The 14,131-nt window shown below is 55.7% G+C and overlaps 1 protein-coding gene across 1 annotated transcript in view; it reads left to right on the top strand.

Moving 5' to 3' along the window:
- The window catches only part of KIAA2012 (KIAA2012 ortholog), a 61,164-nt gene that overhangs the window by 28,265 nt on the left and 18,768 nt on the right, over positions 1 to 14,131 (top strand). The window contains exons 5-7 of the mRNA XM_039912748.1: positions 3,384 to 3,455; positions 6,681 to 6,738; positions 6,839 to 7,594. Of these exons, the coding sequence (XP_039768682.1) occupies positions 3,384 to 3,455; positions 6,681 to 6,738; positions 6,839 to 7,594 (886 nt within the window). The remainder of the gene's footprint in view (positions 1 to 3,383; positions 3,456 to 6,680; positions 6,739 to 6,838; positions 7,595 to 14,131) is intronic.

Here is a 14,131-nt window from a genome sequence, read left to right as displayed (position 1 = left end):
TGCCCGATGAGGGGCTCACAGTCTAATCGGGGGAGGCAGACGGACAAAACCAAGACAACATCATCCCGAGAAATAGAATCAAGAGGATGGACACCTCGTTAACAAAAGAAATAGGGTAATAAAAATGCATTCCAAGCGCTCAGTACATTGCTCTGCACAGAGTAGGCGCTCGACGGATACGATCGAATGAATGCTCCTCACACAATAAGGGCTCAACAAATACGATGGACTGGCTGCTGCTGCGAGCCCGGAGTTCTTCCTCTCTGCTCGCCCTCTTGGGGGGAATCCGTCGGTGAAAAATGCCTAACTCTTCCAGATTCTAACGTGGCCAAGGTGGCTAAGACACGTGTTTCCGTTAGCGTTTTCAGGGATGAAATCTACTCTGTGTAACTCTTGGGGCAGGAGAGGGGGAAGCTTGGACTCCTCTGGTCCAGTCTCCACAGCCTTCATTTACAAGCGGGGCCTTCTGCTTCTCTTCCTAGGCCCTCCGAAGGGGCGGCCGTCCCGAAGGCCTCGCAGCCTCGAGGTTTTATAAATAAAGGGCCGGCGGCACGTTCAAACAGGAAGACGTTTTATGCTAGGGAACGCTGTCGCCCTGTCCTCTGGGGAGGCCCCATCTCACGCTGAGGAGGAGGGGGCGGACGCGCCCGTGAACAGAAAGGCCCGTGCTTCGCGCGCTTGTCGAAGAACCTCGTTGTGGGCAGGGAATGCGTCCGTTTATTGTTGTAGCGGACTCTCCCAAGTGATTAGTACGGTGCTCCGCACACAGGAGGGGCTCAGTAAACGCGACTGATTGAATGAAAGAACAGCCAGAAGGAGGGAGATAGAGGGAGAAAGGAAGAGATGAGAGAGCTAGAAAAGAGATAAGATAGAGGAGCAGTGTGGCCTAAGTGGAAAGAACAAGGGCCTGGGAATCAGAGGACCTGGGTTCTAATCCCAGCTCCGCCACGTGTCTGCTTGTGTGAAGCTGGGCCAGTCCCTTATCTTCTCTGTGCCTCGGTTTCCTCATGTGTAAAATGGGGATTAAGACTGTGAGCCCCGTGTGGGATACGCCCCCTCCTACTTCACCTTGCTACTCTCCTTCTACGTCACTGCCCACACACTTCACCCTTCTAATGTCGACCCTCTCGCCGTGCCTCGATCCTGCCTATCTCGCTGCCGACCCCTAGCCCACGTCCCGCCTCTGACCTGGAACGCTCTCCCTCCTCAAATCCTGCAGACAATGACTCTCCCCCACCTCCAGAGCCTTACTGAGGGAAGCAGCGTGGCTCAGTGGAAAGAGCCTGGGCTTCGGAGTCAGAGGTCATGAGTTCGACTCCCGGCTCTGCCGCTTGTCGGCCGTGTGACTGTGGGCGAGTCGCTTCACTTCTCTGGGCCTCAGTTCCCTCATCTGTAAAATGGGGATTAAAAGTGTGTGAGCCCCACGTGGGACAATCTGATTCCCCTGTATCTCCCCCAGCGCTTAGAACAGTGCTCGGCACATAGTAAGCGCTTAACAAATACCAACATTATTATTATTGAGGGCCCATCTCCTCCAAGAGGCCTTCCCAGACTAAGCTCCTCCTTTCCTCATCTCCCCCTCCCTCTGCATCACCCTGATTCGGTCCCTTTGTAGTTCCCCCCCCTTCCCAGCCCCACAGCACTTATTTCCCTATCTGTCATTTATTTCTACTGATGTCTGTCTCCCCCGCAGACATGGGCAGAAAATATCTGTTTATTGTTGTATCGTACTCTCCCTAGCACTTAGCTCAGTGCTCTGCACAGGGTAAATGCTCAAAAAATACGATTGAATGAGTGAATGAATACATGAATGCCTATGGTCCGTGTCCACCCTGATTAGCGCTTGTATCTACCACAGTGCTCAGTGTGGTGCCCGGCACATAGTAAGCAATTAATAAATACCATCATTATGATCGTTGTTAATCCCCATGAAATTTGCACCAGTCGATCAGTTACTGGCGATGTTCAGTTTGAAAAGCACTTGGGAGATAACAGCATCAATCGATCGATCAATTAATTAACGAGGAACACCGTGGCCTAGTAGAAAGGACATGGATCTGGGAATAAGGAGAGCTGGGTTCTGGTTCCTGCTCTGCCCCTTGCCTGCCCTGTGACCTTGGGCAAGTCAGTTCACTCCTCTGGCCCTCAGTTTCCTCATCTGCCAAATGAGGGTTCAAAATCGGTTCTCCCTCCTACTTAGACGGTGAATCCTGCGTAGAACAGGGAGTGATTAACTTCTATCTAACCCAGCACTTAGAACAGACAGTGCTTGCCACGTAGAAGCAGCGTGGCGCAGTGGAAAGAGCACGGGCTTTGGAGTCAGGGCTCATGAGTTCGAATCCCAGCTCTGCCACTTGTCGGCTGTGTGACTGTGGGCAAGTCACTTAACTTCTCTGTGCCTCAGTTCCCTCATCTGTAAAATGGGGATGAAGACTGTGAGCCCCGCGTGGGACAACCTGATTCCCCTGTGTCTCCCCCAGCGCTTAGAACAGTGCTCTGCACATAGTAAGCACTTAACAAATACCAACATTATTATTGGAGAAGCAGCGTGGCTCAGTGGAAAGAGCACGGGCTTTGGAGTCAGGGCTCATGAGTTCGAATCCCAGCTCTGCCACTTGTCGGCTGTGTGACTGTGGGCGAGTCACTTCACTTCTCTGGGCCTCAGTTCCCTCATCTGTAAAATGGGGATTAAGACTGTGAGCCCCACGTGGGACAACCCGATCCCCCTATGTCTACCCCGGCGCTTAGAACAGTGCTCGGCACATAGTAAGCGCTTAACAAATACCAACATCATTATTATTATTATTATTATTAGTAAGCGCTTAACAAATATAACAATCATCACTATCATCAATCGTAGTATTTATTGCGCTCTTATTGTGTGCTCTGCAAGCTGAAAGCTAACAGTAGAGTTGGTAGCCATGACCCCTTCCCTCAAGGAGTTTATAATCTAGTGAGAGACAGGCCTTAATACAAATATCAGGAGAAGGGGTCGAGTAGAGGGATGCTTGCCTAAGTGCTTTGGGGTTGGGATGGGCTGCTTAAGTGCTCAAAGTGCTTAAGGGGTTTGTTTGTGTGGGTGTGTCTTTATGGTATTTGTTAAGCGCTTACTATGTGCCAGGCTGGGGTAGATAGAAGGTAGTCAGGTTGGACACAGTCCCTGCCCCGCATAGGGCTCACCGTTTTTAATCCCCATTTTACAGATGAGGTAACTACGGCACAGAGAAATCCAACGACTTGCTCAGACGGGTGGCGGGGTGAGGATTAGAACACAGACCCTCTGGCTCCCAGGGTCGCTCTCTATCCACCGGGCCGGGCTCCTTTCTTGGTCAATTTGGCCTCGGAGCTTTTCAACCCGAGAGGCCGCCTGTTTTTCTTTCCAGGAAGCTCCGGGACGCCCGGAGGCTGCGGTCCAAAAGAGAGACGAGCGTCCCAGCCGTCCAGACGCGGGTCAGGTAACTCATTCGGTCGTATTTATTGAGCGCTTACTGTGTGCCGAGCACTGTACCGAGAGCTTGGCAGAGTACAACGGAGTTAGTGGGTAGATATGATTCCTGCCTATAAAGAACTTAGCGTCTAGAGGGGGAGACAGACATTGAAATGATCGAAGTGCTTAGGGTGTGTGGACCCAAGCGTCCGGGGGAAGGGAGAGGAGGGAGAGAGGAGGAGGGAGAGGAAGAAGGAGAGATGAGAGAGTGATGATATAGAAGCAGTGTGACCTAGTGGCAAGAGCAGGGACCGTTGGATGGACGCTCAGCCAAGAGCCTCCAGGGCCGCTGAGCAGCAGGGCGGGGAAGATGCAGAGCTGGCCTCGCCTCTCCTAAGGGCCCGGGAGGGCCTGGCCGGGCCATCGGCTTTGGGGACCTCGGGATTGACCACAGCCGGAGGGCGAGCAGGTCTCAGGGTTTCTCTTCAGTAACGGCGCTGGCTCAGGACAGGGCTCTTCTCCTAGATCACGGGCATGGAGTGAAGCTGTCCTCCTCCTCCTCTTCTTTCTCCTCCTTCTCTTCCTCTTTCTTCCTCCTCTTTCTCCTCTTCCTCCTCTTTCTGCTGCTCCTCCTCCTCTCTTCTTCCTCTTCTTTCTTCTTCTCTTCCTCTTTCTCCTCCTCTTTCTTACCTCTTCCTCCTCTTTCTGCTGCTCCTCCTCCTTTTCCTCTTCTGCCTCCTCCTCCTCCTTCCCTTCCTCTTCCTTCTACTGCCCCCATCCTCCTTCCCTTCTTCCTCTCCATCACCCTCCCTCCTCTTTCGCCTCTCTTTTTTCCTCCCGAAACGCCCCCTCCATCCATCCTCTCACTACTCAGCTCACAGGGATCGCCCTACTCCCTACCTCCAGCTGACAGGTGACCCCCTCTCTTTCCCTCCCTCTCTCGCCCCATCTCTCTTCTCTGACTGTCTCTGTCCCTCCCTTCCTGTGGGAGACTCCTCCATCGGGACCCTCCACCGGCCCACCACGGAGCAGTAATAGTATTTATTAAAAGCTTACTCTGTGAGGAACACTGCACTTAGACCGTAAGCCCGTCAAACGGCAGGGACCGTCTCCATCTGTTGCCGACTTGTTCATTCCAAGCGCTTAGTACAGTGCTCTGCGCATAGTAAGCCCTCAATAAATACTATTGAATGAATAAGCACAGAGAGAGTCTACAAGGGAGAATTAGGCCCAGACTCTATCCCTCAAGGGGCTCGCAATCCTGCCTCAGATTGGTATCGTTCAGTCTTACTTATTGAGCACTTACTGTGTGCAGGTCACTGTACTAAGCGCTTGGAAAGTACAATACAGCAATAAAGAGACAATCCCTGCCCATAAAGATCGGGATGAGGGCAGAGGAGCCGAGCCCTCCTTGCCCCCACTCCCGTCGCTAGCTGGCCGCTCTTCGAAACCTGGGCCCGCCGCCCTCCATTCGTTTGTTCATTCAATCGTATTTATTGAGTGCTTACTGTGTGCAAAGCACTGTACTAAGCACTTGGAAAGTACAATCCAGCAACAGACACAATCCCAACCCCAAAACAGGCTCACGGTCTAGAAGGGGACCGTATTAAGTACTGTACTAAGCACTTCGGAGAGTACAGTGTAACGACAAACAGACGCATTCCTTTCCTTCATTCAATAGTATTTATTGAACGCTTACTATGTGCAGAGCACCGTACTAAGCGCTTGGAATGAACAAGTCGGCAACAGCTAGAGACGGTCCCTGCCGTTTGACGGGCTTACGGTCCACCGTAAAGAGCTCACAGTCTAGAGGGGGAGACAGACATTGATAGAAATAAATAGATTAAATAAATAAATTACAGATCTATACAGATATATGCATATATACATATCTCCAGCCGTGCCCATGCCGGAGCCAACGCGGCCTGGTGGAGAGGAAGCCCTTCTATTTATTGCTCTCGATTCTACTTATTGCTCTCGATTCTGTTGCTATTGTTCTTGTCTGTCCGTCTCCCCCGATTAGACTGCGCGCGCGTCAAAGGGCAGGGACTGTCTCTGTTACCGATTTGTCCCTTCCAAGCGCTTAGTACAGTGCTCTGTACCTAGTAAGCGCTCAATAAATACTATTGAATGAATGAATGACTGCCAGGCCTGAGATGCAGATTCTAATCCGATAGAGCCCAGGCCTGGGAGTCAGAAGATCCCAGGTTCTAATCCCGTCTCTGCCACTTGTCTGCTGTGTGACCTTGGGCAAGTCACTTCACTTCTCCGTGCCGCAGTGACCTCATCTGTAAAATGGGGATCGAGACTGTGAACCTGCTCTTTCCAGTTTCGCCCCCCCCCAAGTCTTTTCTTTCAAGTCCTGTCTCCCAAACCTTCTCTTTCCAGTTTCGTCCCCCCAGCCTTTTCCTTCCAGGCCTCTCCCCCCAACCTTTTCTTTCTTATTGTTGCACTGCGCTTTCCCCAGCGCTCTGCACACAGTAAGCACTCAGTAAATACAGTTGAAAGAATGAATGAATTTCCTCCACATCTAGTTCATTAGGGGCTGGGAACCTATCTACCAACTCTGTTATACTGTACTCTCCGCAGCCCTTAGTACAGTGCTCTGCACACACTAAGTGAAGCAGCAGAGAAGCCGTGTGGCTCAGTGGAAAGAGCCCGGGCTTGGGAGTCGGAGGTCGTGGGTTCTAATCCCCGCTCCGCCGCTTGTCAACTGTGTGACTTTGGGCAAGTCACTTGACTTCTCTGGGCCTCAGTGACCTCATCTGGAAAATGGGGATGAAGACTGCGAGCCCCACGTGGGACAACCTGATGAGCTTGTATCTAAGCCAGTGCTTAGAACAGTGCTCGGCACCTAGTCAGCGCTTAAATACCGTTAAAAAAAAAAAGTCGCTTAACCTCTCTAGAACTCAGTTTCCTCTTCTGTAAAATGGGGACAAGATACCTTCTCTCTCTCAGATTGGGAGCCCTGTGTAGGAAAAGGGACTGTGTCTTCTTAAACGGTGAGCTTCTCTCCATCCCAGCACTTAGCACCTAGTAAATGCTGAATAACTATCATAATACCGTCAGCCATTATTATTATCATTATTCTGTCCAGGGACTAGGCCCCAGGAGGCATTTAATACATTTGAAGCAATGATTACAGGAGGACGCAGGGAGAGGAGAGTTTCCTTTCCCAAGAGATGAGGGCAGCCGGGTGTGTTTCTGTTTTCTCTTCCATCGACCGCTCCCTGCGATGTCCTTAACCTAACAGAAAAGCAGAAAGGGACGAGGATATGGGCGCCTAGTAGAGAATCTGCAAGACAACAAAGGTACGGTCAGCTCTACTCCCGTTCCTCGATTTGGCCACTCTAATTGCCGAACTGACCTCCAGCGAAGAAAAGCTATTGAAGTCTCCTTTCCTCCTTCCAGGACAGGGAAGCCTTGGGCCGGAAGCCAAAAGGCAGATTCCAGAAAGCCCAGGCGTGTACCCGGAGCGGCCAACCCAGGATCCACAGTGGGTAACCCGGAATTCAGAGCCACCGACTCGAGATCCGGAGCGGCCAATTCAAGATCCACAGCGGCCAACTCGGAACCTAGGCCGGCCAACCCAGAATCCAGAGGGGCCGACCCAGGATCCGGAGCGGCCGACCCGATATTCAGAGCGGCCCGTTCCGAATCCAGAGGGGCCGACCCAGAATCTGGAGCGGCTGACCCGATATTCAGAGCGGCCCGTTCAGAAACCAGAGCGGCCGACCCGGTATTCAGAGCGGCCAGTTGAGAATCCAGAGCGGCCAACCCAGGATCCAGAGCGGCCAATCCAGGATCCAGAACGGCCAACCCGGTCTTCAGAGCAACCAACCCAGTCTTCAGAGCGACCAACCCAGAATCCAGAATGGCCAACCCAGGATCCAGAACGGCCGACCCGGTCTTCAGAGCGGCCAGTTCAGAATCCAGAGAGGCCAACCCGGAATCCAGAATGGCCAACTCAGAATCCCGAGCAGCCAGCCCAGATCCCAGAGGGGCCAGAATCTCAGAAATCAGAGCGGCCAACCCAGGATCCAGAGCGTCCAAGCCAGAAGGCAGAGCGGGCTCCCCTGGGCTCGGGCACATCCTCCGGCGACCTTCCCCCTCGGGAAACGGGGACCCCCGGGGACTGGCAACAGGTTGGAAGCGGCTCGCTGAGAGGTGAGAGCGACAGGCCAAGGCGCGCGGGGTTCGTTGGCTGTGGGGGCCCACAGCGAGCCCGGGGCACCGTGACCCACACGGTGTAGCGGATAGAACATGGGCTTGGGAGTCGGGAGGCTGTGGGTTCTAATCCCGGCTCCGACGCTTGTCTGCTGTGTGACCTTGGGCAAGTCCCTTCACTTCTCGGGGCCACAGTTCCCTCGTCTGGAAAATGGGGTTTGAGACTGTGAGCCCCGTGTGGTGCAGGGACTGTGTCCACCCCAACCTGCTTGTCTCCATCCAGCGCTTAATATGGTGCCTGGCACGTAGTTAAGCGCTTAACTTGGAGAAGCAGCGTGGTTTAATGGCAAGAGCCCGGGCTTGGGAGTCAGAGGACGTAGGTTCTAAGCTCGGCTCCGCCACTTGTCCGCTGCGTGACGTTGGGCAAGCCGCTTAATTTCTCGGTGCCTCAGTCACCTCTCTTGTAAAATGGGGGTTGAGGCTGTGAGCCCCACATGGGACAACCTGATCACCTTGTATCTACCCCAGTGCTTTGGACAGTGCTTGGCACATAGAAAGCGCTTAACAAATACTGTAATTATTATTAACAAATACTGTTATTGTTATTATATTTCTACGTGTGCCTCCGCCACGGGAGTGTTGGGCGGGGACTGTGTCTCCGGCTTCTGGGGAACTTTCCCAAGAGCTCAGTGTGGTGCGTGTTGCTCCTGGTAGATGCTCAGTAAATAGCTTTACTCCTGCTCCGGGCTTTCCCTGGACTCTCCCCGCTCGGGACATCTGGGTTTGGGTGGGCGACAGAACCTGTAAGCTGCTTGTGGGCAGGAAACATGCCTACCAGCTCTGTTACGTTGTCTTCTCCCAAATGCTTAGCACAGGTTTTTTTGTTTTAGTCTGTTCTGTTTGTTTTTTAAATGGTACTTGTTAAGCGCTCACTTTGTGTCAGGCACTTTACTGAGTGCTGGGGTGGCTAATAATAATGTTGGTATTTGTTAAGCGCTTACTATGTGCAGAGCACTGTTCTAAGCGCTGGGGTAGACACAAGGGAATCAGGTTGTCCCACGTGGGGCTCACGGTCTTAATTCCCGTTTTACAGATGAGGTAACTGAGGCACAGAGAAGTGAAGTGACTTGCCCGCAGTCACACAGCTGACAAGTGGTGGAGCCGGGATTCGAACCCATGACCTCCGACTCCAAAGCCCGTGCTCTTTCCACTGAGCCACGCTGCTACGAGCTCATCAGATGGGGCACAGTCCATGTTCCACGTGGGGCTCACAGTTTGAATCCCCATTTTACAGATGAGGGACCTGAGGAACGGAAAGGTGAAGTGACTAGCCCCCGGTCGCTCGGCAGACAAGTGGGATTAGAGCCTTTCGAGCCGCCTTGCGAATGTCCTTCGGATTCTCCGGGCATCAGATTGTCGCGGGAAAAGCGATATTGTGTTAACCTGACGGTCGTGTTTTCTCGGGTTTCTCCGGGACCGGTGGCCTGGGAGGGTCTGGTCGCCTTCCATCCTCTTGCCGGCCCCAAACCACCCCCAAGGTCGCTTCCAAGTGTAAACGAAACACAGATATGGGGATTCGATCCTCGTGAAAATATGCAGGCGTCGAAACGCGAGGCGCCCAAGTAGGCTGGGGCTGCCAATCCAGCCGCTGGTCCTCGTAACCGGAGTCTCTGGGAAGCCCGTCGCTCTCCTGCCCGGCGGTGCGGAGCCCCAGGCTGGAGGGCCTGGGTGCTTCGGCGGGGAGTCGCCGGTTCTTTGGCCGGTGGGGAGGTTTGGGGTGGGAAAGTGGCTGTTGAGGGAGAGCCCGGTTTTACCGCTTTAGGAAAAGAGGTCACTGGGCGCACGCGGGGTCGGGTCGGAGAGGAGGCCGCCTGCGGGGGTCTTCCGGAGGCCGGAAACGGACAGGGAGGCCACCGGGGAGACCGTCGATCCCCCGAGGTGGAGATCTGCGGGAAGCGGCGTGGCTCAGTGGAAAGAGCCCGGCCTTGGGAGTCAGAGGTCGTGGGTTCTGATCCCGGCTCCGCCGCTTGTCAGCTGTGTGACCTAGGGCAAGTCACTTCACTTCTCTGGGCCTCGGCTACCTCATCTGTAAAATGGGGATGAAGACTGTGAGCCCCACGTGGGACAACCTGATTCCCTTGTATCTACCCCAGCGCTTACAACAGTGCTTGGCACATTGTGAGGGCTTAGCAAATACCAACATTATTACGATTAGCTAGGGCCGGAGGGCCACAGGCCGGGATCCGGCGGGGCGAATCCGGTGGGCAGATTGGCCGGGGGGTGGGGGGGTTGGCGGGAGGCCCAGGGGAGCCAGCAGATGTGGGGGGTGATCCGGCAGGAGGACCAGGGGATGCAGCGGGCCGATGGGTTGATCCGAAGGGGCGAGGGTCGGGGGGATCTGACTGTAGAGGGGAGGGATTCCCCCACCTCTAGACTGGGAACTCACTGTGGGAAGGGAACAAGTCTGTTTATTGTTGAATTGTGCTATCCCAAGCGCTTAGTACAGTGCTCTGCACACAGTAAGCGCACGATAAATATGATTGAATGAATCTGGTGGGCTGTCGGGGGGATCAGGCAGGAGGGCCAGGAGATCCGGTGGGCGGTCGGAGGATTCATTCATTCAATCGTCTTTATCGGGCACTTCCCGTGTGCAGAGCGCTGTATTAAGCGCTTGGGAGAGTACACTAGAACAATAAGCAGACACATTCCCTGCCCACAATGAGCTTACAATCTAGAGGGGGGATCTGCAAGGAAGGTTGGGAATATCTGGAGTGCAGACAGGGGGATCTGCAAGGAAGGCCGGGGGATCTGCCAGACCGGTGAGGGCGTTCGTCAGGTGGATGGGGGGATGATAATCATGATTAATAATAGTTACGGTATCTGTTAAACGCTTACTACGTACCAGGCACTATATTAAGCGCTGGGGTGGATACAAGCAAATCAGGTTGCACACGGTCCCTATCCCTCATGGGGCTCACAGTCTCAATCCCCATTTACAGATGAGGTAACTGAGGCCCCAACAGTTGACTTGACTTGACAGTCAAGTGAAGTGACTTGCCCAGGGTCACCCAGCAGACAAGTGGCAGAGCCAGGATTAGAACCCATGACCTTCTGCCTCCCAGGCCCGGGCTCGCTTCATCACGCCTTCCTGCTTCTCATGGCGGAAGGGCCGGGGAATATCCGGCGGGCCACCGGGGGCTGTAGGGGGGAGGGATCCGGCGGTGCGGTGGGGTGATCCAGCAAAAGGGCCAGGAGCGTCTGATGGCGTTCAGGAGAATCTGGAGGGAGGGCCAGGGATATCCGGCGGGAGGATGGGGGGAATCCGGCGGGAGGGTCGGGGGGTGCCGCAGGCCAGTGGGGTGAACCGGCAGGCCGACGGGGGGGGATCCGGCGGGAGGGCCGAGCCTGTGTGACGATTGACGGGGGGATCCGGCGGGGGGACCGGGGGATCCAGCGGGAGGGGGGATCCGGCCGGAGGGCCGGGGTATCTGGCAGGCGGATGGGTGTCGGGGTCCGCCGGGAAGGCCGGGAGACCGGGGGCGTGGGGTGGGGGATCCGGCGGGCCGGACGGGGGTCTGGCGGGCCGACGGATGGGAGATCCGCTGGGTGGACCGGAGGGGATCCAGCAGGCGGAGCCGGGGTCCCGCGGGAAACCCCGGGGTGCCGAGAGACTCTGAGGCCCAGGTGACCCCGAGGCGGACGGACGGATGGCCGGCTCCCGGCCCGCTGAGCGGTGAGAGCTGGCCACCTCGGTCCGCGTTACGAATCAGAGGACTCCGCCGGTCCGTCCTCTCCATGGGGCGGGCCCAAGGCCGCCACGCCGCAGAAAGGTCCGACCCCGGGGCCCTGACTGGCGCCTGGAGCCTGGTGGGGGTTTCTCCGCCTTCCCCCCGGGGCGGCTTCAGCGGCAGCGTCGGTGGTAACGTAATCTCACCTTCCCTTTGTCTCCAGCCGACTGCGGGCCCCGGTCCTCTCCGCGCTTGGCGTCTTTCAACGGCCGCGGAGCTCGCCCGCCCGCCGGCCTGCCGCCGGCTGGGAGGGGGCCCGTCTTCCGTGGGACTTAATTACAGCGACGGCTCCTCGGCTTCTCCGAGCGGGTCTGTTCTGGCACGGAGAGCCGATGTCATCGGGGGGAGCGGGCCGGCCCCCCTCCCCGGAGCCCTCCCTCCCATCTGTTTATCTTGCGCGGCCCGATGTAATCGTCTGTGTCTCTCTCCTGTCTAAGCACGCGGCAGGCAGAGTGAGAACCAGACGGCCTCACCCTCCCGGGCCTGCAGGAAACGTTAAGAGCTAACAGACGATCCGGGAGGCGGCAGGGCCGTTCAGAAACCGGGGCCGGACCCTTTGGGAGGGCGCAGCGCCGACGGCCAACGGAACGGGCCCGGGGGAGCCGGGCTCGGCGTCCCCGCCGTCGAGGAGAGGCCCCGGGCGGAGGTTCCGCGTCTCGTCTCCTTGCGGTCCGAGGGAAGAGGCGGACGCTCCGGCTCTGTCCGCTCGGGTGCTCTCTGGCCGCGCGGACCTCCTGGGCTGTCATCGCTCCCCTGGGCACCCGCTGGATCTCCAGTCAGTCCATCGAGCGCTTACTGCTTGCAGAGCACCCTACTGAGCGCTCGAGGGAGTCCAGCACAACATCAGCCCGCAGAGAGCTAGCGGATGAGATCGCTTATCATTTCGGTTTTAGCTGGGCCCCGGCCCACCGCCCCAACTCTCTTTTAGGAGGATTGAATCTCTGCATTCCAAACTCGGCTACTCCGTACGGTATTTCCCGACAGCCGGGAAAAGAGAGGAAGCTTTTTAAGTCCTCGACAGTCAGTCGGTAGTATTTATTGAGCGCTTACCGTGTGCAGAGCACCGTACTGAGCGGTTGGGAGAGGACGATAGAACAGTAGACAGACACGTTCCCTGCCCACAGCGAGGTTACAGGTCTAGAGGGGGAGACAGACGTTAATAGAAATAAATAAGATTACAGCTGCGGTCCCAAGTGGTGTGGGGCTGGGAGGGGGGATGAATAAAGGGAGCGGATCGGGGGACGCGGAAGGGAGTGGAAGAGAAGGTAAAGAGGACACAGTCAGGGAAGGCCTCTTGGAAGAGGTGTGGTTTCAATAAGGCTTTGAAGGCGGAGGAGAGCGATTGTCAGATAATAATAATGATGGTATTTGTTAAGCGCTTACTATGCGCAAAGCACTGTTCTCAGTGCCGGGGAGGATACAAGGTGATGAGGTTGTCCCACACGGGACTCAGTCTTCATCCCTATTTTCCACACGAGAGATCTGAGTCACAGAGAAGTGAAGTGACTTGCCCAGAGTCATCCGGCTGACGAGTGGCGCAGCCGGGATTAGAACCCACGACCGCTGACTCCCAAGCCGCTTTCCACCGAGCCACGCTGCTTCTCTGTAATCCAGGTAGTGCCGCGGCCCAGCCGAAAACCGGGAATCAGTCGTCGAGGAGAGGCCGATGTGGAATACTGTCGTCAGGGAAGCGCTTACTAGATTCCAAGCGCCATCCTCAGCACTGCTGTAGATGCGATGTAGAGAAGCAGCGTGGCCCAGTAGGTAGAGCCCGGGCCTGGGAGTCAGAAGGACCTGGGTTCTCATCCCGGCTCCGCCACCTGTCTTCTGTGTGACGTTGGGCAGATCTCTCTTTCATTCATTCATTTGTCTTCACTGAGCGCTTACCGTGTGCGGAGCGCTGTACTAAGCGCTTGGGAAAACCCAGTACAATGATAAATACCTCCATTCCCTGCCCACAATGAGCTTACCGTCTGGAGGCGGCGAGACGGACATCGGTCCAAAGAAATAAAGTGACAGAGACGTACCTAAGCGCTGAGGAGCAATTTCCAGATTCAGTCATTCAGTAGTATTTATTGAGCGCTTACTATGTGCAGAGCACTGTACTAAGCGCTTGGAATGGACAATTCGGCAACAGGTAGAGACAATCCCTGCCCATCGACGGGCTCACGGTCTAATCGAGGGAAACAGATGGACAAAAACAAGACAACTTAATCGCAATAAATAGAATCAAGGGGATGGACACCTTATTAACAAAATAAATAGGGTAATAAAAATATCTACAAATGAGCACAGTGCTGAGGGGAGGGGAAGGAACGGGGGGAGGAGCAGAGGGAAAGGGGGGAAAGGGGGCTTAGCTGAGGGGAGGTGAAAGGGGGGCAGAGAGGGAGCAGAGGGAAAAGGGGAAGCTCAGTGCGGGAAGGCCTCCTGGAGGAGGGGAGCTCTAAGTAGGGCTTTGAAGAGGGGAAGAGAGTCAGTTTGGCGGAGGTGAGGAGGGAGGGCGTTCGGGGACAGCGGGAGGACGTGGCCCAGGGGTCGACGGCGGGATGGGCGAGAACGGGGACGGCGAGGAGGTGAGCGGCGGAGGAGCGGAGCGTGCGGGGTGGGCGGTGGAAAGAGAGAAGGGAGGAGAGGTAGGAGGGGGCAAGGGGATGGACAGCCTCGAAGCCCAGAGTGAGAGGTTTCTGTTTCATATGCAGGTCGATAGGCAACCACTGGAGGATTTTAAGGAGGGGGGTGGCAGATGGGG

The sequence above is a fragment of the Ornithorhynchus anatinus genome, chromosome 7 (assembly GCF_004115215.2).
Source record: "Ornithorhynchus anatinus isolate Pmale09 chromosome 7, mOrnAna1.pri.v4, whole genome shotgun sequence".
Lineage (NCBI taxonomy): Eukaryota > Metazoa > Chordata > Mammalia > Monotremata > Ornithorhynchidae > Ornithorhynchus > Ornithorhynchus anatinus.
This window is presented reverse-complemented; position numbering and strand designations above follow the sequence as displayed.